At 49.4% G+C, this 27,246-nt stretch overlaps 1 protein-coding gene across 7 annotated transcripts in view; it reads right to left on the bottom strand.

Annotated features, from left to right (window-relative positions):
* Nucleotides 1-828: 828 nt before the first annotated feature.
* The window catches only part of BLK (BLK proto-oncogene, Src family tyrosine kinase), a 70,837-nt gene continuing 44,419 nt past the window's right edge, over nucleotides 829-27,246 (bottom strand). For 2 of the 7 annotated variants that reach the window (XM_028114217.2, XM_028114219.2), the window contains exons 2-13: nucleotides 22,467-22,575; nucleotides 19,751-19,802; nucleotides 17,843-17,936; nucleotides 16,784-16,882; nucleotides 15,513-15,616; nucleotides 10,892-11,038; nucleotides 10,307-10,459; nucleotides 8,855-9,034; nucleotides 7,571-7,647; nucleotides 4,616-4,766; nucleotides 3,286-3,417; nucleotides 829-2,601 (exon numbers count right to left, since the gene is read on the bottom strand). In XM_028114217.2, coding sequence (XP_027970018.1) covers nucleotides 2,396-2,601; nucleotides 3,286-3,417; nucleotides 4,616-4,766; nucleotides 7,571-7,647; nucleotides 8,855-9,034; nucleotides 10,307-10,459; nucleotides 10,892-11,038; nucleotides 15,513-15,616; nucleotides 16,784-16,882; nucleotides 17,843-17,936; nucleotides 19,751-19,802; nucleotides 22,467-22,574 — 1,503 coding nt within the window. In that variant the 5' untranslated portion in view covers nucleotide 22,575 and the 3' untranslated portion in view covers nucleotides 829-2,395. Of the gene's footprint in view, nucleotides 2,602-3,285; nucleotides 3,418-3,549; nucleotides 4,010-4,615; nucleotides 4,767-7,570; nucleotides 7,648-8,854; nucleotides 9,035-10,306; nucleotides 10,460-10,891; nucleotides 11,039-15,512; nucleotides 15,617-16,783; nucleotides 16,883-17,842; nucleotides 17,937-19,750; nucleotides 19,803-20,104; nucleotides 20,692-22,466; nucleotides 22,576-26,992; nucleotides 27,138-27,246 lie in introns of those variants that run through there. The other 5 variants (XM_028114218.1, XM_028114220.2, XR_003610973.2 and 2 more) reach the window with 5 other exon arrangements.

Genomic DNA, 27,246 nt, shown 5'->3' with positions numbered 1-27,246 from the left:
CTGACAGCCCCGATCCCAAGATTGTGGGGAGATGGGATGTGGGCACTAGGCCTCCTCCAGAGTTGGGGGAGGCTGAGCTGCAAATTTTTTTCTGAAAGACTCAGCAGCCACCTCCCCCAAAGAGCCCTTGGTTCCTGGGGAGGTCAGAGGCAATTCTCTGGGGACCCGCACTGCCCCGAGGACAAGGTTCTCTGTCCCTAGAGCCCTCTACCTCCCGAACCCTGGACTGCCCAGGGGAGATCTGTCCAAGCCCCAATCTGACCACGTTGCCCGCTAAACACACACACACACACACACACACACACACACACACACACACACACACACACACACACGGCTCCAGCTGAGACTTGCTCGGTGAGCCTGCCTGACCTACCTGGGCCAGTACCCCCTGCTCCTGAGAGTGTCCTCTCGCCTACTTAGTAGTTTATGGCATGGGGCTGGGGGCAAAGAATGGGTTCAAATCTGGGGTCCAGCACTGGCCCGCTGAGAGCCTCTGGACAAGTTTTGTGATGTGGAGTCTCTGCCATTTACTTCTTGTATGGAAAAGAGTAGAGGCATAATAACAATGGTGATGCCTTCCCAGAGCTGTTTGTGAATCTATAGATAGTATGGGAATGTGCTCTGGAAATCACAAGGACTATACAGACATGAGTTTTTCTTTGCCCAGTCACTTCTGTTCTCCTTCAGAGGCAGCCCCCGCTGTGAGCTTCTCCCAGCCCAGCAGCTCCCCGCCAATACTCTGCCGCCACAGTCTAGCAGCTGTGCTTGGGTCCACATCCCTATCCCCCCATTAATGAGCAGCGTGGCTTAGGAATACTACCCAAACTCTTTGTGCCTATCTTTATTCCTCCGTACATGGCATTGTAATATTCCTGCTTCCTTGGGTTACCAGGATCAAAGGAGTCAAAACATGGCAAGTTGATGGCCAGGGGTTCAAAGGGAGGGAAGGAGGGATGAATTGAAGCACAAAGGATCTTTAGGGCATCAAAACTCTTCTGTATGATAGTGTAATGCTGGAGGCATGTCATTATATATTTGTCCAAATCTATACAACATAACACAAAGAGCGAATCCTAATGTAAACTACAGGCTTTAGCTAACAATAATGTGTTAATTTGGCTCATCAATTGTAACAAATGTACCACACTATTGCAAGATGTTAATAAAAGGGGAAATTGAGGGGTGGGAGTGAGGGGTTAATGGACATTCTTTGTACTTTCCACTTGTTTTTCGTAAACCTAAATGCTCAGAAAAATCTATTATAATAAATCTATTTAATAATAATCTATTATAATAAATCTATTATAAATAAAACAAACAAAAAAACCTGTGACAAATAGCGAGCCTCCTGAACAGTGCAAAGGCTTGAACGTTTTTTTTGGAGTTACCATCCCGTCATTGTCCACACATCGTTGATGAGCATGGTCTCAAGACTGGGAGCCCAGGGCACTTGCTCCCCTGTGTACGCATCCCCAAAAAGCACGGCTCTCACCGACAGTTTGGGCGTTTTGCTGAGCAAAGAGTCCCCGACTCAGACCTGGAACCCAAGGATTTCTGAGGTGAGGGCGCCACCTGCTGGCTCCGCTCAAGCCTCCCCTAAAAGGCAATGACCTTTGGGTGTGCGGCGTTGTCCTCGGGGCGGGAGCCTCGGTTTCCACGGATCCGCAAGTCCCTCGCTGTGCCACTCATGCAAACCACCTGTGTCACGTAGCGAGTCCAGGCTTGTCACCAGTAACGACATCTCATGACTTTATTACGGAGAAGTCCCCAACGTGCTGGAGCGCAATCAAGATCAGGGGCAGGTGGACGCTTCTCTGGGCGGAGGTCTCCGAGGACCCAGTCCTGCTTCCGGGCTAGCAGAAAGGGAGCAGCACAGGGGTGCGACGGCGCAGGTCGGAGCAGCGGGACTCCCAGCCACCGGTAGCGACGTCTCTTCTCGCTTTTGGCGCCAGCACAGGGGAGTCTTAAGGATGCCAAACATTTAACGGTGTGTCAGGACCTATCCTGAACATCTTACTGGGGTTAACTAATATAATCCTCTTGAGGAACATACGAGGTAGGTACTATTATGGTTCTTCCCCACTGTACAAATGAGACAGCGGAGGAACAGAGAGGCCAACTGACTCACCCAAGGTCACACTGTCAGAGAAAGGTGGGGCTGCAACTGGATGTCCGGAGTCCATGCTGTGTGAGCGACCTCTCAGGCCGCCTCTACCTCTACTTTCCTCATCTAAGAAATGGGTGTACCAATTCCTCCGTGCCTTTCCAGGCTGGCTGGGGCTGGAATAAAAGCTGAGAGGTGAACACACCTGGTCTGTTCTACAGGTTGGGCCACGGGTGTGAGCCATCCCCGGGCCCCACGGGTGCCGGACCCGTGTCCCCGCGCCAGGGTCTAGGGTTGCAGCTCGTACTGCTGCTCGGTGGCCGTGTGGAAGTCCTCGAGCACCGACTGCAGGAATTCGAAGGTGGGCCGCTCCTCCGGCCGGTTCCTCCAGCACTCGGCGATGACACCTCGGTACAGCTCGGGCGGGCATGAGTCGGGGCGCGGCATGCGGTAGCCGCGCTCCAAGCTGCGGATGACCTCGGGGTTGCTCATTCCTGTAGGCCGAGGGGATGCAGAGCGCGGCTGAGGGGCGTCCTGGGCCCGTGAGCCACAGACCGCCGCCTCCTCCCTCGCAGGTCACTGGGCTGCCTGGCTGTGCCACTGAGAAACATCCCTGAGGCTGGGGATGGTCTCCTTAGTGCAGGACAGTTCCTCTGTGTGTGGGACCCTGTCTTGCTTATTGGCGATGGGCACACAGCCGAAACCCGTCCCTCACTGGGCAGGTGCTCCGTGAAGACGCACCAGCCAGCAGAGGGACATCGCTCGCTGCAGGCTGCTGAGCTGCCCAAGCCCTTGGGAAACTGCACAGTCAGGATAGGGCTTCCCGGAGTACACCCCAGGTGGAAGGCCAAGGGAGAGACAACCTGTCCTCAAGTGAGAACAAACCAGTTTGGAGTAAACTTGAGTTCAGACACTGACCTTCACTTAATTCCTGGTTTGGGGGTTTACTGACCTCCGCTGAATGAAGGGGGCACAGCCCTGTTGCCAAAAGCAATGTTGAGGAAGGGGGCGGAGCCTCTGTCCCCAGAGTGGCATACATGGGTCTCTGTTCCGGCTGCGGGACCCCATTCTGGCATGGATGTGGGCAACCCCAGGCACCAAGGATGGGGTATCTGTCATTGCAGTCATTTCTGGAAGGCAGGAAGCCCATCTAGTCACTGCAGGGCGAAGCCACCTACCTGGGTAGGGTACACGCCCATAAGTGATGATTTCCATCAGGAGGATTCCAAATGACCACACGTCTGCTTTGATGGTGAACACCCCAAAATGGATGGCCTCTGGGGCAGTCCACTTGATGGGGAACTTGGCTCCTGTGAGAAAAGCCACGAGCAGCGTTGTGAGGCCATGACTGCCTGTCCCTATGCACCTGTCCCTCCCCCCTTTTGCAGGGCTTGGACCACTCTATACAATGGAGATGCTCCCAGAGACCCACTGAGACTCACTAGGGCATGGGAGCAGGAACGTTTAGACAGTAGGGGTCCACAGCACAAGACACAACCTCTGTCACCCTGTTTGGGTCTTGGCTCAGTGGGCTTCACAGCACAACCCACATGTGTTTCCACCTGGGACAGAAGGGTCATTTTCCACCTCACATGTTTAACAACAGGGATCCGTGGCTTGAGTAAGTCTCCTTAACTTGTCCCTGCCTCAGTTAATCCTTACCTGCAAGATAGAAATGATGACATAGGACTCATGGACCACCTAGGTCACAGTGAGGAGGGAATTCCAATCCTGCTGTGCCATGAAGCCCCGTGGATGCCTGCAGTCCTGGTCAGCATTCAGAGTAGATGGCATACAGCTCAGCACTGGATTGCCTCCTTCCTTGCCCTGCTTTCTTGGTCTCCCCAGCCAGTCTGAAGTTTCCTCAGGGAACAAGCCCCACTGATCCTTCTCCTGTACCAACTGGGAGTAATATGCTCAGCTACTATTGCTGGCTAGCTTACTTGAGACATGTATTTGCCATTTCAAATCCTCTCGCGAAGAGGATTTTTTTACTTCAGTTATACCAACACAGGAAAGCAGAGTGCTCTGTGGAAACCCTAATTCGTGTATAAGCTTTTGCTGCTCATGCTTCAGAAAAGTGTTTTCCAAAGTGTGTTCTGTGAAACCCTAGTTCCGTGGGAGGCTAATAGAAGCTAAGTGGAAAAAGTATCTTGGGCTCAAATTAGTTTGGGAGAGACCAGGTGAAGCAAATGTACACTGTTTCTTTGCTGCAAGACTTCTCAGTGCCTTTAATACATTGGTGTGCACCAGGAATCTCCAAAGGGGGCCTGAACAGACTGTGCAGCATTTCCAAACCTGCTCCATCACAAAGCCATTCCTCATCGGGCACTAGCACTCTGCAGAGCACCTTTAGGGAAATGCTGGTCTGCCTGGGAGTAAGGCCAGAATTGGGAAAACCACAAAGCTCTCAGATCTCTTCACATAGGGCTCTGCTCTGGAGCAGCAAGGAGAAGTCCAAGGGGGTTTGAGGAGTTGGGGAAGGTAAGGTCCAAGGTCTCTGCTCACCTTCTTGAGCGGTGTATTCACTGTCAATGATGCGGGCCAAGCCGAAGTCAGCGATCTTACAGCACAAGTTCTCAGACACCAAGATGTTGGCTGCCCTCAGGTCGCGGTGGATTGAATTCATTTGCTCAATATACGCCATTCCTTCAGCAATCTGGGGGAAGAGGCCACACATGAAGGACAGCGTAGAGACCTCCAAGCAAGGATGGAACCCACCCAGCATCCCCTGCATAGCCCCAGTGAGGAGAGGAAGGACCCTGCCCACCTATCTGGAGGGCCAGGCTTCACTCCCTCACAGCCCCGAAGGGGCAGGAACACTTGGGGGTCTGTGTTTGTATTTGTGCTCATGTTTGTTGGCAGGGGCAGAGGGGGTGGAGGGTGCTGCTGGGGAAGGAGCAGGTTCTTGAGTGGAGAGGACAACCGGCTTCAGTTGCTCCTCCGCTGAACAAACCATGCACCCCAGCCCTCGAAAAGCCCAGAAAAGCAGAGATGCTGGTGTCAGAACCAGAGCTGCCTGAAGCCCTCCTCACTCACCTCTGTCTCCTTCCAAGTGTCTGCCTGGGAGGAAGGCAGCAGAATGAAAGCAGGAGAAGAAGGTCTCTCAAGGGGCAGGGGAAGAGAAGGGCAGGGAAGGAGGGAAGGAAAGGATTTTATCTCCTCGCCCAGTCGGAAGCACTGTTCTGGAGCAAGGAGCCTTGGATTAGAGCTGCTTAAGCTCCCGGAGGGCACCCCATCCTGACCTGCAACACGAAGAAAGGGGTCTCCAGGGTGCGGAGTTGAGGTGGGTGTTATACCACACAGGAGGCCAAGGGCCTAACCCAGCGCTGTCCTAGGCAGGCTCTCAGAGGGCATGCGCAGAGTCCCCGTGGCCCAGCGGCCATTTCTGTTTCTGTCCCCGATCGCCAGCACAGGGCCAGGTATAGCAGCTCGTGTGGCCCTTGTGTCTTGTGGTTGAGAAAACTCATTCAGGCTTTATTCACGGCACTCTCAGATGATGGATGAAAAAATTGAGGCAGAGAATAGAATGCTAATGTACCTCCTCAGACCAGCGATGGCAAGAAGGCAGCACTGAAATTCATCCCACTTCTCCGTATGTGTCCAGCTGCACTGGTTTATTCATGAGTCCATTCACTTAGTCATTTAGTTATTCCTTTGCTAAATCAGTGCATCAATATACATTTATTGGAATGCTACTGTGGGGACTAGAAAGCTGAATACCAAATATCTTGGATCTGGATAGCATCTACCAGTACTCCTCCCATTAACAAATATGTACTGAGCAGTACTAGAAATACCACCAAAAAGAAAAAAAAAAAAGTTGCGAGGGACCCAGATGTGCTTTCAAGAAGACTACACCACGCACAATGCTAACAGAAACTCGTGTACTAAGTGCTCTCTGCCACTTTCCCATCCAGGGAAATTTGAATTGAATTTATCTTGGGTCTTGAAGGTTGATGAGGATTTTGCCAGATGAAATGCCAGGATTTTGCCCAGGCGTTCTGGACGGAGAGGGCAGCCTGAGTGAGGGCTCACTGGTGTGACAGGACATTTGGGGCTGCAAAGTAGGGCATACGGGTTATGGTTGTAGGGGAGATTTGCATTTCATCCTGCAAAGCAGGAAAGGGGGCGTCCAGAAGGGTAGTGCGTGTGTGTCCACACGTGTGCATGGTGAGGGGCTAGCATGATTAGAATGTGGTTTAGAAGCTGTTCACTTGGAAGGTTCTGATTTTCTGGTTTCCTAACCCTTAGATTCTTGGCCACGTCTAGGTATAAATGCAGGTGGCTTTTCACAGCCTTTGCCCCTGGGGGACCCGATTTCCCCAGGGACGGAGAAAGAGACAGAGGAGAGTGAGAAAAGGCAAAGAAAGAAAGAAAAAAGGGGTGGACACGCTTATCACTGTTATGTGGTTTGAAACTGGTTCCCAGCGTTAATTTTCCGAGACCACTCAGCAGCCTACTCAAACCCATCTGCGCTTACCTCAGTGGAAAAAGGGCATCGTGACATCAGTTCCTGCACTGATACTAATAACAGATAATACCAGCCAAGGTGCGGATGGGGTGGTGTGGGGTGAGGGGGAGGTTTCCTCTCTGGAGGCGGAAGTGTGTCTTTCTGTGTCTCACCGGCTGACCACAGACCAGAGCTTTTCTGCTGAGAGTTCCAGTTCTAACAGACACACACACTCAGGGCCACCAGATGTGTTTTCCTGCCAGTTAGAGAACCCTCAGCTAACATCCCCAGAGGGGAACGATCCCTCCTCTCCATTTCGCTCTTCATCTCATGAAGTCTGGATTGCAATTCACCTGCTAGAGAAGGCATTTGTGGGCACAATCTGAGGAAGAGAGGTGGTCACAAAACACCCATCTACACTCTTACATGGAATGCAAGTAAACTCTCTGGGTTTCCCACACTGTCCGTTCTCCCTCTCTTCCTGAGTAATAGGACTCACCTCATTCCATCCCAACGGCCCAGAATAAAGACTACATTTCCTAACCTCCCTTGCAGGCTAGGTGTGGCCAGGTGACATGGTTGGAGGTGGGAGGTGGGGAGAGAAATGTTAAAGCAAGGATAGTAGGTGACTTCAGGGACATGTGTCTAGAGGGAAGAAAGTGGGCTTTCATCTCTCTTACTTCTTCCTGCCAGTTGAGAAGAGGACAAGATGGTAAAGTGTGAGCAAACATCTTGGGCAAGAAGATGACATGCTAAGTGCACAGCAGGAGGAAGAAATGTGGGTCTCTGTGTCTTTGAGGGAAAGACCCACCTACCTGCCCCCACACAGACCACCTCTGGATGTTTACAAACTTAAACCATTATTACTTTGGGGTTTCTGTCCTTCCCAACCCAGCCTAAATTGCATGGATACAACCTCTGAACAGCCAATTTCAGGAAGCCACAGGGCACAGAGGAGAGGGCCTGGGGTCATTACTCTGGGGCTCCGCTGTACTTGATAGCTCACAAACCTGGGCTGACATGTCGATCAGTCTGGGAAGGGACAATCTGCTACCTTCATCCGTCTTCAGGAAATCCAGTAAGCATCCTAAGGAAAGAGAAGTTGCATCTGCTCTTCTGCAAAATGATCCAAGCCCAGCTGTGCCCGTCTCTCCCAAGTGAGGGCTGCTCCCCACCTGGCGTCAGGAAGCATGGGGAACCCTGTCAGATCTCTTGCACGCAGAGAATAAAACCCCCCACAGCTGCAGAGCGCTTTCTGCTTTACAGAAATTCTAGTCTTGGGCGCCAGAGCATCCCAGGAGGCAGGTACTGTGCTCCCAGCTGCTCAGAGGAAGGTTGGTTCCAGCCATGTTCAGAGCCACCCAGCCAGGGAGCCAGGAGCAGAGCCTGCTCTTCCGACCATAAGTTTAGTGCCTATTCCTGGCATGCCATTCCAAAGGGTCTTCCTGTCCCCTTCACCCTTTGTTGGCAGAGATTCTGCCTCTGAGGACCAAGGGTGCAAGAAAATGCCAGAATGGAGAGATCTGCCTCCTGGGGTTTGGTGCTGGGGACAAATGCAGCTCCACCATGGCATCTAAGAGCTGGGAGGGATGGTCACCTGAGGTGGGCTGAGGTGAGCAGGGGAGCTATTGTGCTCCCAGCTCAATGGGGGGCCCCCTTCAGGATGATTTCTAAGGAGCTAGGTTAACATGGCAGGTTAGGATCCTACAGGAAGGAGTGGGCAATCAGGGTCACGGGAGGGGTGGGAAGGAGGTCACAGGCTGACCCCATGCCCACTGCCCCATGAGACCTTGCCCCTCCCCCCCGCCCCCATGGACCTCCATAGCCAGCTGGCCCGACCTCTCTTTTCACCCATGCTGTCAGTTATGGTTGTCAGAGGTCCACGGCTAGTGAGTGGCAGAACTGGGACCAGAACCCATCTCTGGACGCCCAGTCGACCACTCTTGGCAATGCTCTGCCTTCCCTAGTGGGGCATGCAACAGTTCTGGGCACAGAAGATGCCCTCCAAAAATGTGGCCCGAAGTGTGTCCAAATGGGGGACACAGCTCTGTAAGAACCATTGACCCATCTTGTTTCTCACCATCCTTCCCGCCTGCCCCCCAGCATGTGGAATACCTTAGAACTGTAGGACGCTGGCTAACTGATGCAGCCCATGGCCCAGTGATTCCCCCACGGAGGTCCCCTGACCAGCAGACCCACTGCAGCAGATCAGCCTCAGCCTTCTGGGCCCCCCAAGCCTGGACCCCGCCCCTCCCTGCCCCTGTCTGACGATGCAACCCCATGCAGGGCACCACCTCTGGCCATGTACTCCGTCACGATGTAAATGGGTTCCTTGGTGACCACGGCGTAGAGACGAACTAGCCTCTCATGCTGGAGAGTTTTCATCAGGTTGGCCTCTGCCAGGAAGGCCTCCGGAGACATGGTTCCCTCCTTTAAGGTCTTGATGGCCACTCTCACGTTGTTCTTGTAATAACCTGAGCCCGGGTCGGGGAAAGAATACAGAAGCCATTCAGAAGACCCAGACGCTGAGGAAGGTGATCCCTTCACTACAATGTATATCAGCTTTCAGAAGCCATCCTTATTCTATAGGTGGAAGACTGAGGCCAGAGCAGTCCCCTCCCTGGCACCCAAGAAGGAGCCCTGGGCTCAAATGTACAGCTCCTGCAAGTAACAGATGAGCTGGCCTCCCTTGCAGGATGCCAGCCTGTCTCAGCCTCTTGTGCTCGTCTGGAGCCTCAGGAAGTTGAGGAACTTCCCTGCCTGGAGGGGGGCCGTTTTACTTCCTCACCCCTGCACCGGGTCTATGTCGTGTCCCTTCTGTTCTCCCTATAGCCTACCACCCTTTCCCGACAGGAGTCTCTTCTACCACATGATAGCTTCAGTCTGGAAATGATCATCCCAGCCCGTGGCAACACTGGGAGGCAGAGGTGGCTTGCAGACCTCCCTCCCTCCTTTCTGTGCCCTGCGATATTCCTTTCCCACTGTACCTCCACATTCTCCCCTCCCTCCATCAAGTCCCCCACCCACATGAAAGGTAAAAGAAAAATCATAATTGGACTTGCCCTTCTCAGGGGAGCTTTGCAAAGACCTACGCAGGGCTCCTGCTACAAGTGCTTTGGGCATCAGCCCCAGGTGCTGGAGGGTTTGGGGATGCAGCAGGATCCGACCTTGATATCATGCCCCAGAGATATGAACCATTCCAGGGATAAAATAGAGCACTGCCTTTTATAGTCTGATAGTGCCCTTGGTGAGCAGGAGAGTGGTTGTCAACTACACATACAGGGACCTGGGAGTTCAGTGATTTGGCTAGCCACCCCTCTACAAGCAGTGGTTTGGTCTATTATTAGAGTCCTAGAGCTCCCGGATCACTGTTGACCATGTTTAACAGGTCATTTCATCTGGCAAACCAAAGCTAAGAGGAGTTAGCCAGATGTTCAAGTTCATATGCCAGTCCATGGCAGGCTAGCCTTGGGCAGTGAAGAGTGAGGGAGGGAACCAACTAAACTGTTGGGAGAGCTGGAGTCTACTCTTACTGCACCACCGTGGTGTCCTAACAAGTGAGGACAAGTCACTTCAGTGTTCTAGGCTTGCCTTCATTACCTCATCTGTAAAATGGGTACCATCGCCTCTGGCCCTTCTCCCGAATAAGCTCTCTGGGAAGCACAATGCACTGTGTATATCCCGAGCCTTCTGTGCTTCAGGACACAGGGCAGGGAGAGAAAGGCTCCTGGCTGCCATGTACTCACCCATCCAGACTTCGCCAAACTGCCCAGACCCAAGTTTCCTGACCAGCTTGAGAGACTGCCGGGGGATTTCCCATTCATCCTGGGCCCAGGGGTTTTGAGGAACCAGGCTCACACAGGGGTGGGTCAGCCTCTGGCATAAACCATCTCCTTTCTCTGCATTAGGGAAGAAGAGACGGGGCTGGAGATTACCAGAGCAACCGGATCACAGCTCTCCTTCCCAGCTCTGTCCCCTTCTTGTTTTTGCCAACCACACTCCCATGTCCAAGTACACGTGCCCGGGTACACATATACCACACACATTCTCTGCCATTTGTATTCATTTTGTATAAAGCGAGGCATGTTGTCCATTGACCTGCTCTCTCTAAGACTGAAAATCCTTGTTAATCTCCAAGTGGTCACATGCTGAGTGAGCCAGCAGAAGGGACTAGGGACATAAACTTTGAATCATTATGTTGATATTTGCTCAGCCTTGGGATAATCCCCCCCCCCCAAGATGGCACCAGTGAGTCACATGGTCTTGAGATCTTAGTAATAGATCCAAAGACTCCTCTCCCCGCCGCCCCCCAACACATCCTCCGCTCTTACGAGAATAATGTTGCACCAAAGCCTGGAGAGTAGGGAAGGTGATGCGGGGGGAGATGTAATAGCCCCCTTCATCCAGGGAGCGGATCTTGTAGTGTTTGATCATCTCCCCCTGGGTGGTCACATCCTTCACAGTCAAAGAAAAGGCACCTAGAGGAGTAATAAAGACACAAGGCGTACGAAGGGAAAATCAAGATTGAGATTTGGGCTTCATTTCAAAGCCTCCCCAAATTCTGCTCCCCATTTTGACCCTTTCCACCATAAGTTACCTTTCTTTCACCCCAACCTCAACCCTCCAGAAAGCCTTCCTTATTCCTCTCCACCCAACTCAGACCTTGATGTTTCTCTCCCAAAACTCAGCCAGGAAATCCCGGAACTCTGGAGCGGGGGCAGGATGTTCTCGTAGCAAACATGCTGTCCCCCACTTGGGGACCTGGTCATTCGGGGACCCCCTTTGCCGTGGACTATTGAGAAATGTAGAGTTACTGGAGGAACTAGGGGATTGATTGATTCATGGATTCATTCACCCATTCATTCTAGCTGAAAAGGCTGCCCTGCCCCCACAAGGAATAGCAAATCCCAAATTTAAGCACTCATGTCCGTGGAGGAGAACAGAATAACTTATTTCCCAAATTCATACACATCTATGCACCTTGTCACGTATATTACTGTCTGCCTGCAGACAAGGGTGGGTAGCAGATGCTAAAGGTTAAGAGCAATCTAGGAGGCAAGAGTTTCCACTGGAAAAAAGTCTTTCCACAAACTTGATGTTTTTATAAAATGCCTCTGTGCAGATCTCTGCCTACCACGCCTGCCACTCTTAATTAGAAGATGAAGAAACTGAGGCCAGGAAGGGGAACGTCCCTTGCTCTGGGTCACCGGCTGGTTAGCGGCAGGCTTGAAGGCTCCCCATCCTCCCTGAGGACGCATTTGCGGTAAGCGATACCACGCTCCCCCGCTAGGTGTCAGGCTCGGACGCCTCTTCTTCTGGTCTCCCACGCCTGGTTTTTCCGAGGTGCCGTTTGTCTCCATCGCAAACCACCTTTCCCTCTCATTCTCCCTTAGCTATTGAGCCTCTCATCACCCACTTGCAAAACGATGCAAGAAGTGTGTGCACCTCGCCAGGCCCATCCCACGCCCGCTACCCCAGCTCCACCCTGCACGCTGCAAACTGTCTCCCCCACCTCGCCCCGGTTAAATGCAACGGTGTCCCAGTATCTAAGAAACCGGAGAGTGGCTCTAGTGGGTTCATTCAACCTCACACCACCCCGGTAGTGGGGAAGAGGGCCTTTCTTCCCCCCTCCTTTTTTTTTTTTTTCCAACTGTACCCTGTATAGGATGCATCATAAGAAGCCTGGGAGACCCTGCTCTCCTCCCCACGATGCTGCTACGGGAGCTCATGATTTAGGGCCTCCCACTTGCAGGGGTTCATCCAAGGGCCTGCCCCCCATTTCTTTTCACAATTCAATATTCTTCTTAAAGGAGACCTCCAAATCCTATCAGCTGCAGGTTCAGGGCTCCCAGAGATTGAGATTTAACACCCGCAGAACTGTCTGCCTTTGGACTGGGAAACTAGTTGGTCCTCACACAGACACCAATAAACGGAGGCTTGAGAGGCTAAGGGACGTCCTGGAGGCAACATGGGGTGAGAATTCATTTCCCCTGCTTCTGAGGGCAGAGTTCCTTCCTTGTCTTACATCTACTGGCTGTGGTTTGCAGATGTGGATGGAAGGCACTTGCTTCGGAGTTGTGAGGAGCACGTGTGCACAGGTGTCTATGTGTGTATACATGTGTGTGGGCTTGGTGATGCTGGGACAGTCCTGCAGCCCCGGCTCCACCTGGCCAATTTCCAGCGTGGACTAGCTTCTCCAGGGTGGTCAAGGACAGGAGGGGTAGCCCCACCTTTAGAGAACCCCTTCCTCCATCCTCAGGTTGGGGGTCCCTTTCTCTCCAAAGGGCACCTTAGCAATAGACAATGACTAAGAATCATGTGCAGGGGGAAATCACATGATTCTGGGACTTGCGTCAACATAGTAGGGGTGGGGTTACACAGGAAACAAGATTGGCTGAGCGATCATCGTCACAGCGGAGTGTTGGGTACAAGGGGTTCCATTATACTATTCTCTCTACTTCTGTACATGTTGGAAACATTCTATAAAAACAAAACAAGTACGTCACCTCCAGTGATTCCCATATCATTTCTTGGTCATAGGTGTTTTGCCGTTAAAATGGAATAGTAGCAATATGGCAATATATATATATATACATATAGATGGATTTAATTCATCCGCTGGTGCATTTCCAGAAATTCTGTACAGAGCACCCAACTTCCCAATGCATCCCTCCTACTCCTCAACCTGACTCTGACCCTTTGAAGGGCAGGGAGGCGTCGGGGTCTCCCCTGAGCTTCCCAGGGTGTAATGAGCAGCTCTCTTGGTCCCACTTTCGCTGTTCTGGTGCTTCTACTCACTGCAGTTCTCAAGCTGTGATGGAGCTGAGGGACAAGGCTGGAGGGGTGCTCCCACTAAGCAGAACCTCTCTCTCCTCTCATTGCCCCAACCACAGGGAACCAACTTGCAGCCCAGCCACCGTCTCTGCCCTTCCTCCTCTGATGCCACGGTCACCACCTCCTCTCCAGTTAAAAATTGGCCATAAGGATGTACGAGGTCCTTATGGGCCATGTCCTGATGAACAAAGGCTTTCTTCACATTGCTTGGGAAATTTCCTTCCATCAGCCCATGACAGGCTAGCTGGACACACTGTAGAGCTCCTGCAGCCTCTTAGATGATGTGGGCTCTGACCCTCTGACCCCTGTTCACTGTTGGCCTCATGGGAGTCACTTCCTCCCTTAGGGACTCAGTTTCCTCACCTTTCAAATGGGGGTATTGGCTCAACATCCCAAAGATGGCAAATATGTACCATATATAATAAGGTTCGGAGCAGCATGTTCATAACAGCCCCAAGCTGGAAACAGCCCATGTCTCCCAACATTAGAAAGGAGAAACAGCTTACAGAATATTCATATGCTGGGTTCTATACAGCAGTGAAAATGAACGGACTACTGTCCTCCTTGACAACATGAGGGGACCTGTTATGGGCTAGACTGTGTCCTTCCTAAATTCCTGTGTTGGAGCCCTCACCTCCAGTACCTCAGAATGTGACTCTATTTGGAGATGAGAGCTTTAAAGAGGTAACTACTGAAGTCATCGGGGGTGGGGGGCCTAACCAATATGACTGGTGTCCTTGTTAGAAGAGGAGATTAGGACGCAGACTGAGGACAGACCAGGTGAGGACACAGGGAGAAGGCGGCCATCTGCAAGCCAAGGAGAGAAGCCTCAGGAGAAACCAACCCTGCTGCCACCTCAATCTTGGACTGCCAGCCTCCAGCATCGTGACACAGTACATTTCTGTGAAGCCCTCCAGTTTCTGGTACTTTATTACAGCAGGTCTAGCAGATTAATATAGAATGTCACAATGTTGAGTGGAAGGGACAAGACATACAAAAATAAAAAATGGTATGATTCCACTTGCATAACGCTGGAAATATATAAAACATGGGTGGCAAGGAAGGATTTCCCTAAAAGTTGGGGCATCTAGGTGGCTCAGTCGGTTAAGCATCTGCCTTCGGCTCAGGTCATGATCCCGGGGTCCTGGGATCGAGGCCCGCATCGGGCTCCCTGCTCAGCAGGGAGTTTGCTTCTCCCTCTCCCTCTCCCTGCTTGTGTTCCCTCTCTCGCTGTCTCTCTCTTGCGCTCTCAAATAAATAAATAAAATCTTTAAAACAAAGAAAAAAAAAGAAAAGAGGATTTCCTTAAACACTGAGATAGCAGTGACCTCTCTGGGGGGTGGGTAGGTTGAGTCAGAGAGGGGCACAAGCAAGCAGTGAGAGGGGCTGTGGATGTCTGGAATGTTCGCTCTCTTTGTGGCTGCACAGGTGTTTACCTATTATGGCTATAATTATACCCTCACTTATAATTTATGCAGCTTTTATAAGTTTTATATGTCAAAACAAAGGAACTTTAAGAAGGAAAGGAGAGAAAAACGAATGAAAGAGAAAGAGAAAGCCCGGTGGCCTGTGGGCGGCGGCGGCAGAAATGTTTTGCTCCGTCGGGGGTTTTGAATCCATGAGTGCTCCCAGTTCTCCACAATGGCCACCCCCCTTCTTTCATATCTAGCTATGGGTCATTCTCCAAACTTCTGTCACCTTCCAGGCTCCTGTAATTGCCTCTGGCTGAGATGATCTCTAAGGAGTCTATTGGCTCCCAAATCCTTTGATTCCAAAAGGTGGCTCTAGGTCACACCCCTTCTCCCGACCCCGCCAGCCTCAGTGTCCCCGTTGAGCCAGAGATGATGCACAGTGGCCTGGGCGGGAGCAGCCCTCCAACTGCCTCTCCTCCCTGTGCCCTGTACATTTCCAGCCCGGCCAATGGAGACCTGTTGGTGCCACAGCCTCACACTCAGCTACTGGGCACTAGACGGGCTGTCCAGGCAGGTCCTGAATTGACAGGGAGACAGGAGACCCGGAAACCACCGGGTTCCCCTGGCTGGCATTCCCCTCCCAGAAGCAGTCTCGGGGGGCTTCCTGGGGCCTGCACAGGAAGGGTGTGCTGGGGGCCATGCTTACCTTTGTTGGTTTCACTCTCTCTGATAAGAAAGGAGCCCGCCTTATTGATTGGAGCCAGAAGCTGCCTCTCAGCATCTTTCCGGCTAATTGATCTAAAGAACCATCTGGAAAAGGGCAAAGGCAGGCAAACCTCAGAGGCTGGTCATGCTTCTCGGAATATTCTTATCTGTACCTCCCTTCTAAGCTGTATGCCCCCCCCAAAATAAAATAGCATTTTCCTGTTTTCAGGTTAACCCTGAACTAACAACACTTCTCATATCTTGATTCATGAAATGCCCTTTGGCCCCTGGGCCCCCTTTTCTTTTCACTTCCCATCAGCAGATGGACTTAATGTTTTCTTGAACCGAGAACATTTTTGGGGTGCCCTTTGTTAATTCTACTCTGGGAGAAGGCACCCAATCACTTTCTCTCAAAGCAGCCCCCCCTCCTTGAGGTGGAGTCTGAATTCCACAAAGTACTGTGACTCTCAGAGCACAGATTCCTGCCATGTTGCTCTCAAGCATGGACCAGTCAGTGTGGAAGTAAGAACCCATAGCCCCACATACTGTTCCAGGGAGAGGCATAGGGCTGGGAGTGTCAGACAGAGAACCCTCCCAAGGGTGACCATCGCTGGATGAGGGATACCAGGTGAGGCCACTAACCTGGTTCCAGGACTTTGCTCATGAGTTTGATAGACTCTGAGCTCTTTCAGGGGAAAAGCCACATCCTACTCATTCTTACAGCTTTCTCAGTATTAGGACAGGGTCAGAGTCTGGGTCCTGTTTGCTCAGTGCGTGCTGTGGGAGGGAATGAGTGACTGGTGCTGTGTGGAAGTGGGTTATTAGGATGCTGGGGAGCACTGCTCTCTGGAGGCCAATTCTGGATGAGGCCACCACGCTGTGAGTCCCCCTGAGGTCTCCGCCCCTGAGGCCTGCCCACTGGAGGCATGGGAGGAGAGGGAGCTGATCACCAGGCCTCGATGTTAGCTTGCAAGGCCATAGGCCAGGAGGGACGTTTCCCTCCAAGTGAGCCAGGGGAGGGGCAGCTCCATTTCCCAGATGGGAAGAGTGAAGTGAGCACGGAGGGGTGGCTCCCTGAGCACGAGGTGGTCTGGGACGGCGGATAAGCCCACCCTGGCAGTTCCAGTTGGTGCCCCTTTCCTGTTCCTTCCACGCTGGGCTCACAGAGGCTCAGCTTTCAGCCACCTTCTGACCCCTCCCTGCCCAGCAGACCCCAGAGCAGAAGCAGCAAGAGTGCCTCTGCTTTGAGGGGCCTTCCATGTGTCCACCTACTTTTCCACTTCCAAGGTCTCCACTCGGGCCACAAAGTTGCTGGGCACGTAGCCTTCTCTTCCGGTGATGAGAGACCTGGCCAACCACCAGTCTCCAACTCTACGGAGGAGGAGGGAAAACGAAAATGGCAGAGTAGCTCTTGTGGGCCTCTCTTGGGGGGCCGCTCACAGCCCTCCCCCCACTCGGATTGCATCCCTGAGGCGGAGCAGTCATGGAGGGCAGATGAGAGGAAACGTGTACAAGTTGCTCAGTGAGGGGGGTTGCTAACTTGCTGAGCATATCACAGCCTAAGCTGCCCCTGGTCCAGGTAGGAAGGGGATGATGCAGCCTCCAGGGGAAGAGTTTGTCCAGACAGCCTGACCACCCCAGAGGGCCCCTGTCTTCTGTGAGTAGCCTTCCTCTTGATTAATGGGACAGATCGAGAGTTCAGTGAGGGAGTTGGGACTGGACGGGAGGAGAGCTGCTGCCCAAAGCAGGAGCCGGGCAGCCCACGTATGCCCAGAAGTTTGGGGCTTTTGTGGTTTTGGCTCAAGGTCATCACAGAACTTCAAGAACAAAAGCAGAACCTCAGGGCTCCACAGAACAAGCTGGATGTTTGAGAGAGAGCAGACTTTGAAGGAGTTTCTGAGAGGGAGCACTGGAAATCAAGTGAAGTTGATTTCACGAGTAGAATCCTGTGCAAGGTCTGGTCTGGCAAAGGGGGCGCACAAAGTTGTGGTGGGGCCATCAGGCAAGCGCTGTCCCCATCAGGAGGGCTTCACGGAGGAGGTGACGTTCAAGGTGGGTTTTGAAGGAAGAGTAGGACTTTGACAGTGGGGCAGGAGATAGTGAATGGGAACCACCTTGTGAGAAAGACTTTGGAATGGTAGATAGAAGGAAGACGACTGGGTCAAGGTGGAAAGAAATGGCTGTGACTGGGCTGGGGGTGGAGTGATGGAGGAGATACTCATGGAGGGTGGGGGTGGGGTGAGGTGAGGAGGTGGACGGCTGGGTGGCCGTGCTGCTGTGATAGGGAGCCACAGAGGCCTCTGGCCACAGAACTGCATTCCAGAAACTTACTCCTTCAGTATCTGTAGCTTCTCCCCCTTCAGCATCTGCAGGTCCCTGTCATTCACCGAGCTGTAGTTGTACAGGGCCACCACGAAATGCTCCTCTAGAACGAACAAGGAAGAGATGGGCACTGCTCAGGCCCAGCAGAGTGAGGGCAGGGGCTGGATAAGTCTGTGCTGTGGGCCATCTCTGGCTGCCATGAGGTCAGGAGGATGCAGGCACAGAGGGGAAGCTGTGGTGTGCTTTCTTGCTCACCGATGCAGCAGAAGACACTCCTGTCTAGCAGAGGGACCTCCTGACCTTGCTGCCGGGAACAAGGATGGGCTGCCCCACAAAGCCTATCCTGTCTTCCCCTCTGGTCTCCACATAGAAACTCTAAGGCCTGGCCAGCGCCATGCTCTCCAGGAGCGGCTAGCCTGAAGATCTAGGGAGATTGGTTGCGTTGGGCTGATGGCTGCCGTCCCAAGTTTGGGAACGAGCATTGGCTGATTCCTTATTGCCTCGAAGGCACATGAGCTTCCCTTCTCTTCCCCTTACCCAGCTGCGCCAGCTGCCCCTTCACATCTATTCCAAGGGGGTCTTGGAACATGGCAGCCATAACCTTGACCTGTAACCGTGCCCAAGGCCCTGTCACAGTGTGCCTGGCAGGCGATACCCCTGACTTGCTGCTGGTCCTGGGAATGGACATCTGGACGACCACGGCCAGTGAGGAAGGCCTTTCTGAACAGCTCTGGGGAGCCAAGAGCCACTGGAAAATCACTTGGAGACCACCCAGCTTACCTGGGAGTAGATGACTCAGCTTTGTCACCTATGTGTGGTGTGATGGCTAGTCACCTCCCTATGGGGGGGAAGGGGGATTGGAATAGATGACAGCCCCCCCCTCCAGTTCTGAGATTCAAGTTATTGAACCAAAGGCAGTTAGTTTATTGTTTTCCCCAGGGCTTCCTTGCTGGGGCCGTGAATCCCCCTTGTAGGAAGTGATGGACAAGCCCTGTGGTAATTAACTGCATCCCCAGCAGGATGAGAAACACCAGGTACGATAGCTCATCTGGTTTCAGCATCTTGCTCAGGAGTTTGACAGACTCTGAGCTCTTTCAGGTTGAGGAGTCACGTCTTATTCAATTTTGCAGCCTCCCCGGTATTTGGACAGAGCCAGGCTCTGGGTACTGTTTGCTCAGTGCATGCCGGGTGGGGGAATGAGGGATGCAGGCTCTGGCAGAGCTCCTGGTGCTCCTGCAAGCCAGTTTTGAAGGAAGCTATCATCCTGTGAGCACCCCCCCACTCCAAGGTCCAAACCCCTGACCCAGGAGAGCCAGGATCACTCTTTATGCAACCCCCCTGTCCTACCCACCAGAGTGGCAGTAGAGACTGGGGGTGAGGGAGGGTGGCCTGAGTAGTCAGAAGGTCAATAGCAGCTTTTGAAAGTGGGGAAGTGGGCAGAAAGATGGTGCTTCCATACACGGAACAGACTCAGGGCAGGAGGGAAGACGCAGACCCATCGGCCCTCGCCCTTTGAGGTTGGGAGTTAGAATCTTTGAAAACTTGGGTTTGTTTTTATGCTGTTTGTATTTACTGTAATGTTTTTCTTTTTGTCTCATTTACAGTTTGTAAAGTCCTTTTTTTGAAAAACAAAACCCAGAAAGCCCCCCAGGCTCAGATACAGGAACTGGGGCTTGGTTCCTGGAGGGAACCCCAGGGGCAAGGGCAGGTGAAGCCTGGGGCAGAGCTGGGCCACACCCTGCACTGTGCCTGGTTCAGCCCCCTTCCACCACAGCCTCTTCCTCTCTGACCCTAAAAGGGCTGCCCTGTCCTCTCCAGGAAGCTGCTCCCAACTGGGCCCCTATTCTGCTTGCACGCAGTCCGGGCCCAGAGCAGATGGCCTGTAGACCCTCAGCTTCAAAAGCAGCCCTTTCTTACCTTGATCCAGGCACGTGTCCAGAGGTGTAGGAGCCAGGTGGTTAAATAGGACCTGGAGCAGAAACACACACACACACACACAAGCACACGCACACACACACACTGCATTAGTTCAGCTTTGCTGGGCAGGGAACCTGTTGCACCTGTCAGCTGTGTGCCTTGTAGGGAACGGCTCTGTCAACAGGAGGTTGCACAGGGAAATTGTACACGTGTGTCACAACTCCTCAGGGACCAATGTCATCTCACATGACCCCTGGACCATATATGGGGTCAGAGGAGGGGTGTGTGGGGATGCCTCAGCGATGTAAGAGGCAGCTATAGAATCGGGGGGCGGGGGTTGGAAAGTCAGATCACCTGGATTCAAATGCTGACTCTGCCATTGAATGATGAGGCTGCAAAAGGGTATTTGTTCTTAGGGAAAATCATTTTAAAAGCACAATTCCCTAAAACTCAACAAATCTATCCCTAGGTATATACCCTGTAGAGAAACTTTTGCATGTGTGTACCCAGAAACATGTACGAGAATGCTCCCAGCAAAAATTACAATAATATGTAAGTATTGTAAAGGGTGGAAGTCATCCTTATGACTAATGACAGAAAAATAGGCAAACTGGGGCACAGTCATGCAAGGAAATGCTACATACGCCACTGTGCGAGTTCCTGAGCTCTAGCTACGTGCATCAATGTTGATGAAGGTCACAGACATAACGGAGATCTGACAACCGAGGGTCAGAAGAATACACGCTGTTTGATTCAATTGATTGAAAGTTCATAATGGGCAAAATTAAAGTAAACAGGCTTTAGGAGTGTGCACATGTGATGATACAAAGAAGCAAAGCTCAGGAATGATAAACACATTCAGGGGAGGGACCTCGGGGAGGGATGGACTTGGGGGGACAATGGTCACTTCTCCTGAAGGTCAGAGGGGCTGCGATGGGTGTTCATTTCATTATTCTTTTAATCTGATGGATGTGTTATGCATATTCTTTGTTTGCCTTCCACATTTATTGAGCACAATTTTGAAGTAGCATTTTGCCAAATGGTATGTACAGTCTGGCTCCACTGAAAATATAAACACATAATATAAATAACATTGAGAATAGGCAATTTTTAAAAATTATTATGTTATGTTCATCACCGTACATTACATCATTAGGTTTTGGTGCAGTGCTCCACGATTCATTGTTTGTGTATAACACCCAGTGCTCCATGCAGACTGTGAAGGCAATTTTTTTTAATTATTATGTTATGTTCATCACCGTACATTATATCATTAGTTTTTGATGTAGGATAACATCGAGAATAGGGTGTGGGGGCAGGAACTCTGAAGTGCTAACTCTGGGTATCGCTGGCTATTGGGATAATGAGTATTTATCATTTTCCCCATAATTAGTATATTATGTAATTTTTTAAAAGTAAAAACATTGAGGCACCTGGGTGGTTCAGTCTGTTGAGCATCTGCCTTCGGCTCGGGTCATGATCCCAGGGTCCTGGGATCGAGTCCGGCATTGGACACCCTGCTCAGCGGGGAGTCTGCTTCTCACTCTCCCTCTGCCCCTTGCCCCTGCTCATGCTCTCTCTCTCTCTCAAATAAATAAATAAATAAGTAAATAATCTTTTAAAAAAATAAAGTTAAAAACATTCCAGGCTCTATAACTTATTAGCATGTAACTTTGGGGAAATTACTAAGTCTAAGTCTGAGTGTACCCCGGCCATCATTCACTCATTCAACAAACATCTCATTGTTCTGTGCCAAGCCCTGAACTAAGTTGGGACACAGATAAAATACCTTGTTTGTCTAAGAAATGGGATTAGCAATCCCCACGACCCATCAGGTCACTGTTGGACTAAAGTGATGACCAGTTGAATGTGCCCCTGGAGGTAGAGAGCAAGAGAGCGGGTTCCAGACATGACTCCCAACTGCCCCAAAGATAGGTGGCCAGTGTCACAAACAATCACCTAAAAATGCCTCTTTGGAATGCAATAGCCTCCGTGGAAGGGTGCTACGTGCTCTGTAAACAAGTCAGAATTGCATCTCAGGCTCCACAGGAAACTGAGGGTTTGCTGGGGAGGTGTGAATAGGTTTAGGATTCCTCATCCCTGGAGAGTAAGCTTCTTAGAATGCTGACAGCAGTGCCGTGAAGGGGGCACTGATGTCCAGGAGCTTCTGGGTAGGGATGGGGGCAGCAGATGTTGCTAAATCCCTCAGACCCTTTCCCACCACACCCTCTTCTCGAGCTGACCTTTTTGATTTTTTTTTTCTCTTCAAGGCTGAACTTGCAAAATGAGAACTGGTTAAGAATTATTGGGGACTACCCATGCCCGGTCCTGTGCTAAGGGTAGTATGTACAGAATTGCATGGTTGTATATACATCACATATTGTTACAGCCCTATCAGAAAGGCACTTTCACTATACCCATTTTACAGATGCAGAAACTGAGGCATAGGGGAGTTAAGTAATCCGCTTCAAAGCACACAGCTGTTCGATGTAAACACCGGCGATCCGGCTGCTAAACGTTCTACTAAACTGCCACACCAACATGAGGTGGTGCCACGTTTGGTGGCAGGGGCAAGGAGCCGATTTGTCAGAGCCCTGAATTAGTTAGAGATGGCCCCGAAGCTGGCTGGAAACAAGCAGCAGCATCCAGAGAGCCTCATGTGCTCTCTGCTCTCCTCCCCCAACCCCACCTCCATCTGGGAACAGCCATCACTCACCAGGGGTGGCAGTGGTGGGGGGTCTTTGCTCTGGGTGCTGACCTTCACAGGACTCCATTGGCCCTTACTCTTCTCCTTCACCTGCTTTTTGCTGCTCACCACTCCCATCCTGGCAAAGAGCACACAGCAGATTGGTGATGTGACTAGGTCTTCAGAGCCTCAGTACAGAAGAGCTCCCCCAGCCCCGTCCGGATGGCCAATTAGAAAGAAAGGGAGGAAGGAGGGAAGTGGGGGGGGCAATGAAGGTCAAAATAAGAACATGGAGTCAGTAGGGGGTCTGGCAGGCTAGGCTTGCATCGTCTTTTTTTCTCCAGAGCAGGAAGAAGGGGTCCAGAGAGGAGGAATGACGAGGTTTAGGTCACAGAGATCATCTGGTCTGAGTAAACTTCCAGAAACTGATGGGGTGGACCGCTCTGCCCTGGGGACAGGAGCCCGGGCATCTAGAAAGAGTCTGACAACCTGTCTGGCGGTCTGGGTTCTAGTCTTCACTTTGCCACGGGAGGCATTACATGGGAAGTTCACGTTCCTCTCTGAGCCCGTGTGAGAACATGTGTGATTTTCTAAGAACACTCAGATTTTCAGGTGAGAGGCTATAAATTCAGGGCACAGTGATGGTTCAGGCATCTGAGGCCAACTGTCTCTTCTCAGTAATCTCAGGGAAACTTCCTTAGAGGTGAGAGAAATATAGCCAAGATTTTTCTTGGGTAAAGGATCCTAGAATGACAGAAGTGGGGAAACTGCTAGAGACCACAGCCAACATCACCATGACATCAGTACTACCTCCATTCCAGGGCTGGTTATTTAGCAAGGGCTTACTCTTGACCAGGAACTTCACAAACCCTGTCTCCCATCAACCTTTTCACTCTAAAGTAAATGTAAGTAGGTGTTATCACTGTCCCAGACTGAGGTTTGACATGTTCAATAGCTGGTTCATGGTCACTTAACCTTTGAAGAGCCAACTCTGGAGCCCTGGCTGACCCCACACCACCATACTCCACCTCCCACCTGGCCTATCCCCAAGATGCAGACATTTAGTTCCTGCTCTTGTCTGAAGGGCTGTGTGGTTGATGGAGAGTTCCTGACGGCTTGCGGATATGTTCACAGTATCTCTTTGATTCCAAGATGTACCTTTTTTCACATTTCAATATCTCTGAAACCATGATGTATTTTATAATTGATGATGGTTCATAAAGTAATTAGCAGCATCTTTTTCCCCTATGTTAGTGATGCATAAAATAAAGGCTAGACTTCCAAACAGCGGTGTCTTAGATTTAATGAAACGCAGTGGTACTTTTCTTCCAGAAAGTTGAAAGCGCATGTTTCATATCACTTCCCTTCAAACTCACCTCGAAGAAAAGGAAGACTATAATAATTTTAAATATAAGACAGAGAGCCACAATAACAAATAATCCATAAGTACTTTGTTGGAGTACGCCTTGTGTACAGAGCATTCAATACCTCACATTTGTAAAAGAACAGGACTTTTTTTGTTTTTAAGTAGTTTCTTTATGTCAGTTCAGATAAACCTTAGCAGCAAATGAAATCATCTCAGTTTTCAGAGATTTTTTAGTATCAGAATTTTGCATAAGGGATCATGGGTTTCTATTAAGAATTGATACTGAGCCCCGTGTCACGTCAGGCTCTCTGCTCAGCAGATGGTCTGCTTCTCCCTCTCACTCTCCCTCTGTACTCTCCCCACCCCTCAAATAAATAAATAAAATCTTTAGAGGGGGAAAAAAAAGACTTGATACTGAATTTTATCAGGTACCTATTGAGTATCTCTTCATCTGATAATTTAATTTGTTGCTGTGATGAATTATGTTGATAAATTTTCTGCTACTGAAACTTCCTTCCATTCTGAAATAAAAGCTATTTGGTTACAATTCATCAGTCTTTTTGATACATAGATGGATCCTATTTGCCAGTATTTCAAATGAGAATCAATATTCCCGAATGGGTTCTGTGTATGAGGAGTTAACACTAAGATGATGCTGGCTTCATAACATAAGGAGATCTGTCCACCTTTTTTCCTATGGCCTTGAATTGTTTTTTTTATTTTTTATTTTTTTGGCCTTGAATTGTTTAATAACCCTGGGACTCTCTGTTCTTTAAAGGCTAACTAGAATTTACTAGTCATCTGTTCTTGGGGTCTTTTTAAAAAGTAGATATTCAAGTAAATTTCCAATTTCTTTTATAGGAATTTGTCAGTTCCCATTTTTTCTCCTCCTCGCACCATTTTGATGATTTATATGATTTATTAGTAGAAATTTGATTTCCTCCACGTTTTCCAGTTTGTTGCCATAAAGTTTTATGTAGTATTGTCTTGTAATTATTTTAACCACTTCTCTTTCTTATGTCCTCTTTCTAGCTCCTAATGTAAATTAAATGAACTTTCAATAATAATTACAATTTTTAATATTATAAAATTTATCTGAAGTTTTCTCTGACCAAATAAAGTTTTATCTAGCTTTAAAATGATGAAAAAGAAGACTGTAATCAAAACAGCATAAAATTGGAGTAAGAATAGACATATCATCAGTGGAGCAGAATAATGAGTATGCAAACAGATTCCAGTGCATTTGGAACTGCATATATGAAAAAGGTAGCATTTTACTTCAATGGAGAACTGATGGTTTATTTTAATAAATGGTATTAGGAAAATGGCTGTCTACTTAGAAGAAAAGACAATCGGACTCCTACCTCACACCATATTAAAAATAAATTCCACGTGTACTGAAAAAAATATTAAAAATTTTACAAACTTTAATTGAAAGAAAATTTAGGAGACTATATAAATGACCCAGAGTTTGGAGATAACAATTAACAATGATAGAATAGCCAGAAGCTGAAAGGACAAAAAGACATGTTGATAGCAAAAAGACAAATTTATAAATGTGAAAGGTATTATATGGTAAAAGAAACCATTATGAAGTCAGTACCTGAGCAATAGATTGGGAAAAAGGCATACTGCAGATAAATGTGTTTATCATATACACAGAGCTCATGAAAATTAACAAGAATATGGGTCTAACATACAACCCACTCAATAGAAAAATGAGTAAAGATTGTAAATGTCAGTTTATCCAACACAAATCCCACTAGCTAAATAAACATGTGAAAAATGTTGAAATTACTTACTGATGGGGAAATGCAAACTAAGATAATAAAATAATCACACTACATCAATAGGATTGGGAAAAAAATAAAAGGAACGATAATACCAATTGTTGATGGTAAAGCAAGGGAGAATTATGTTTTCATACATTTTTGGTACAAAAGTATTTATTATAATTACTGTTCTTTCATCTCTTCTTCCCCATTGTATTTCCAAGATCAACCCTCAGTGAGGTCTGGGATCTTTGTCTTACTCATTGCTGAATCCAAATTGCCTGGCAAAGAGTAAGGACTTAATAAATATTTATCAGACAAATAAAATATGAAATATTACTGTGTAGAAATTCAGTTTTATTAAAATTTAAAAATACATATATCTTTAAATTTACAATCCCACTTCTGGGAATCTCAGAGACTAATCAAACATCATTATATAGGAATATATGAGATATGAAAACGTTTATTACAGCAATCTTTGTAGCTACAAAAGCAAAACAAAAAAACCCTGTAATGGCTCACCCATTTGGGGAATTATTGAATAAATATGCATTCTAAAATCTCTAATATATTACACAAGTTTTAAAAAGAATGTACTAGATCTTTACAAGTAAAGCTAAGAGGAATTTCTAGAACATGCTGTTACATGAGAAAAGCAAGATGCACAGAGGTGCATGAAGTTAATCCCATATTTGGAAATACCAAAGAATAAGAAAAGAAACCTCTATGTAGACACATGCATACATTTTTATGTTACATGAAGAGAGTTTTGGGAGGATGAACACAAAGTTATTTACTCTCACTATTGGTGGTGGAGGTAGAGACAGACAAGGGAGGTGGAAAACAAAAGAAAACAAAAGCAAATTATAAAAATCGCGTGTGTGCGCGTGTGTGTGTGCGCATATTGTAGGTGTTACTGGGAAGCAGTGCCTCAAAAAGATACTTCCTAAAATGTTAATGCTGTTTACCTCAGGTGATAGGACTTCATGTAACTTTTACCTTCTTTCGTATAATTTTACATGTTCCTTGAATTCTTTAATAGGAAGCATGTATTATTGGTACAAGCAGAAAAAGAGAATACCAGTGACTTATCCAGCAACAGAGAGGGACAAGGCCTGGAGCCAGGACCAGCCCCAGTTCTTAAGAACAGCCACTGAGCAACCACCAGGGCTGCCTGAGCCTCACCCCTTTCCTGACCTCTGGCTCAATGAAGGGTCAGCAAACAGTAGCTTCTAGAATTTTCCCAACTTGGACTCCTGCTTCTGCCACTGCCCAAATGATCAGCCATATCTGGTCAGCCATATTGCCACCAATTTTAAACTTCCTGAGCAAATGTTTATGTCCGCTTAACATAACCGAACATTTAAATATTGACAAAAAGTAAAATTCCTGAAATCAAATCACCCACTACTTACACTTCTTTGTCCTTCGACTCCTTAGCAGTGTATATACAGATGACTTTTCATGGTTTCTATACATATTAGGTTCTCTATGGGTCCCTCCACCCCAATAGCTCTGACTGGAGACTAGAGTTACTCAGGGGGCCATGTGACAACCAGAGCTGTGTCTGGGTGCTGGGGCTGCCACCCTGCTGTGATATTTTAAGTTTCAGGCTGGGCGGAGCCAGGAAATGAAGAAGTCCATGCAAAACCAAAGTGTAACACGTGCA

This window comes from Eumetopias jubatus, unplaced genomic scaffold, assembly GCF_037043125.1.
Source record: "Eumetopias jubatus isolate StellerSeaLion01/CBP00866 unplaced genomic scaffold, mEumJub1_p1.0 scaffold_2, whole genome shotgun sequence".
In the NCBI taxonomy this organism is placed as follows: Eukaryota; Metazoa; Chordata; class Mammalia; order Carnivora; family Otariidae; genus Eumetopias; species Eumetopias jubatus.
The sequence above is the reverse complement of the archived record's forward strand: the minus strand, read 5'-3'. Positions and strand labels throughout refer to the sequence as shown.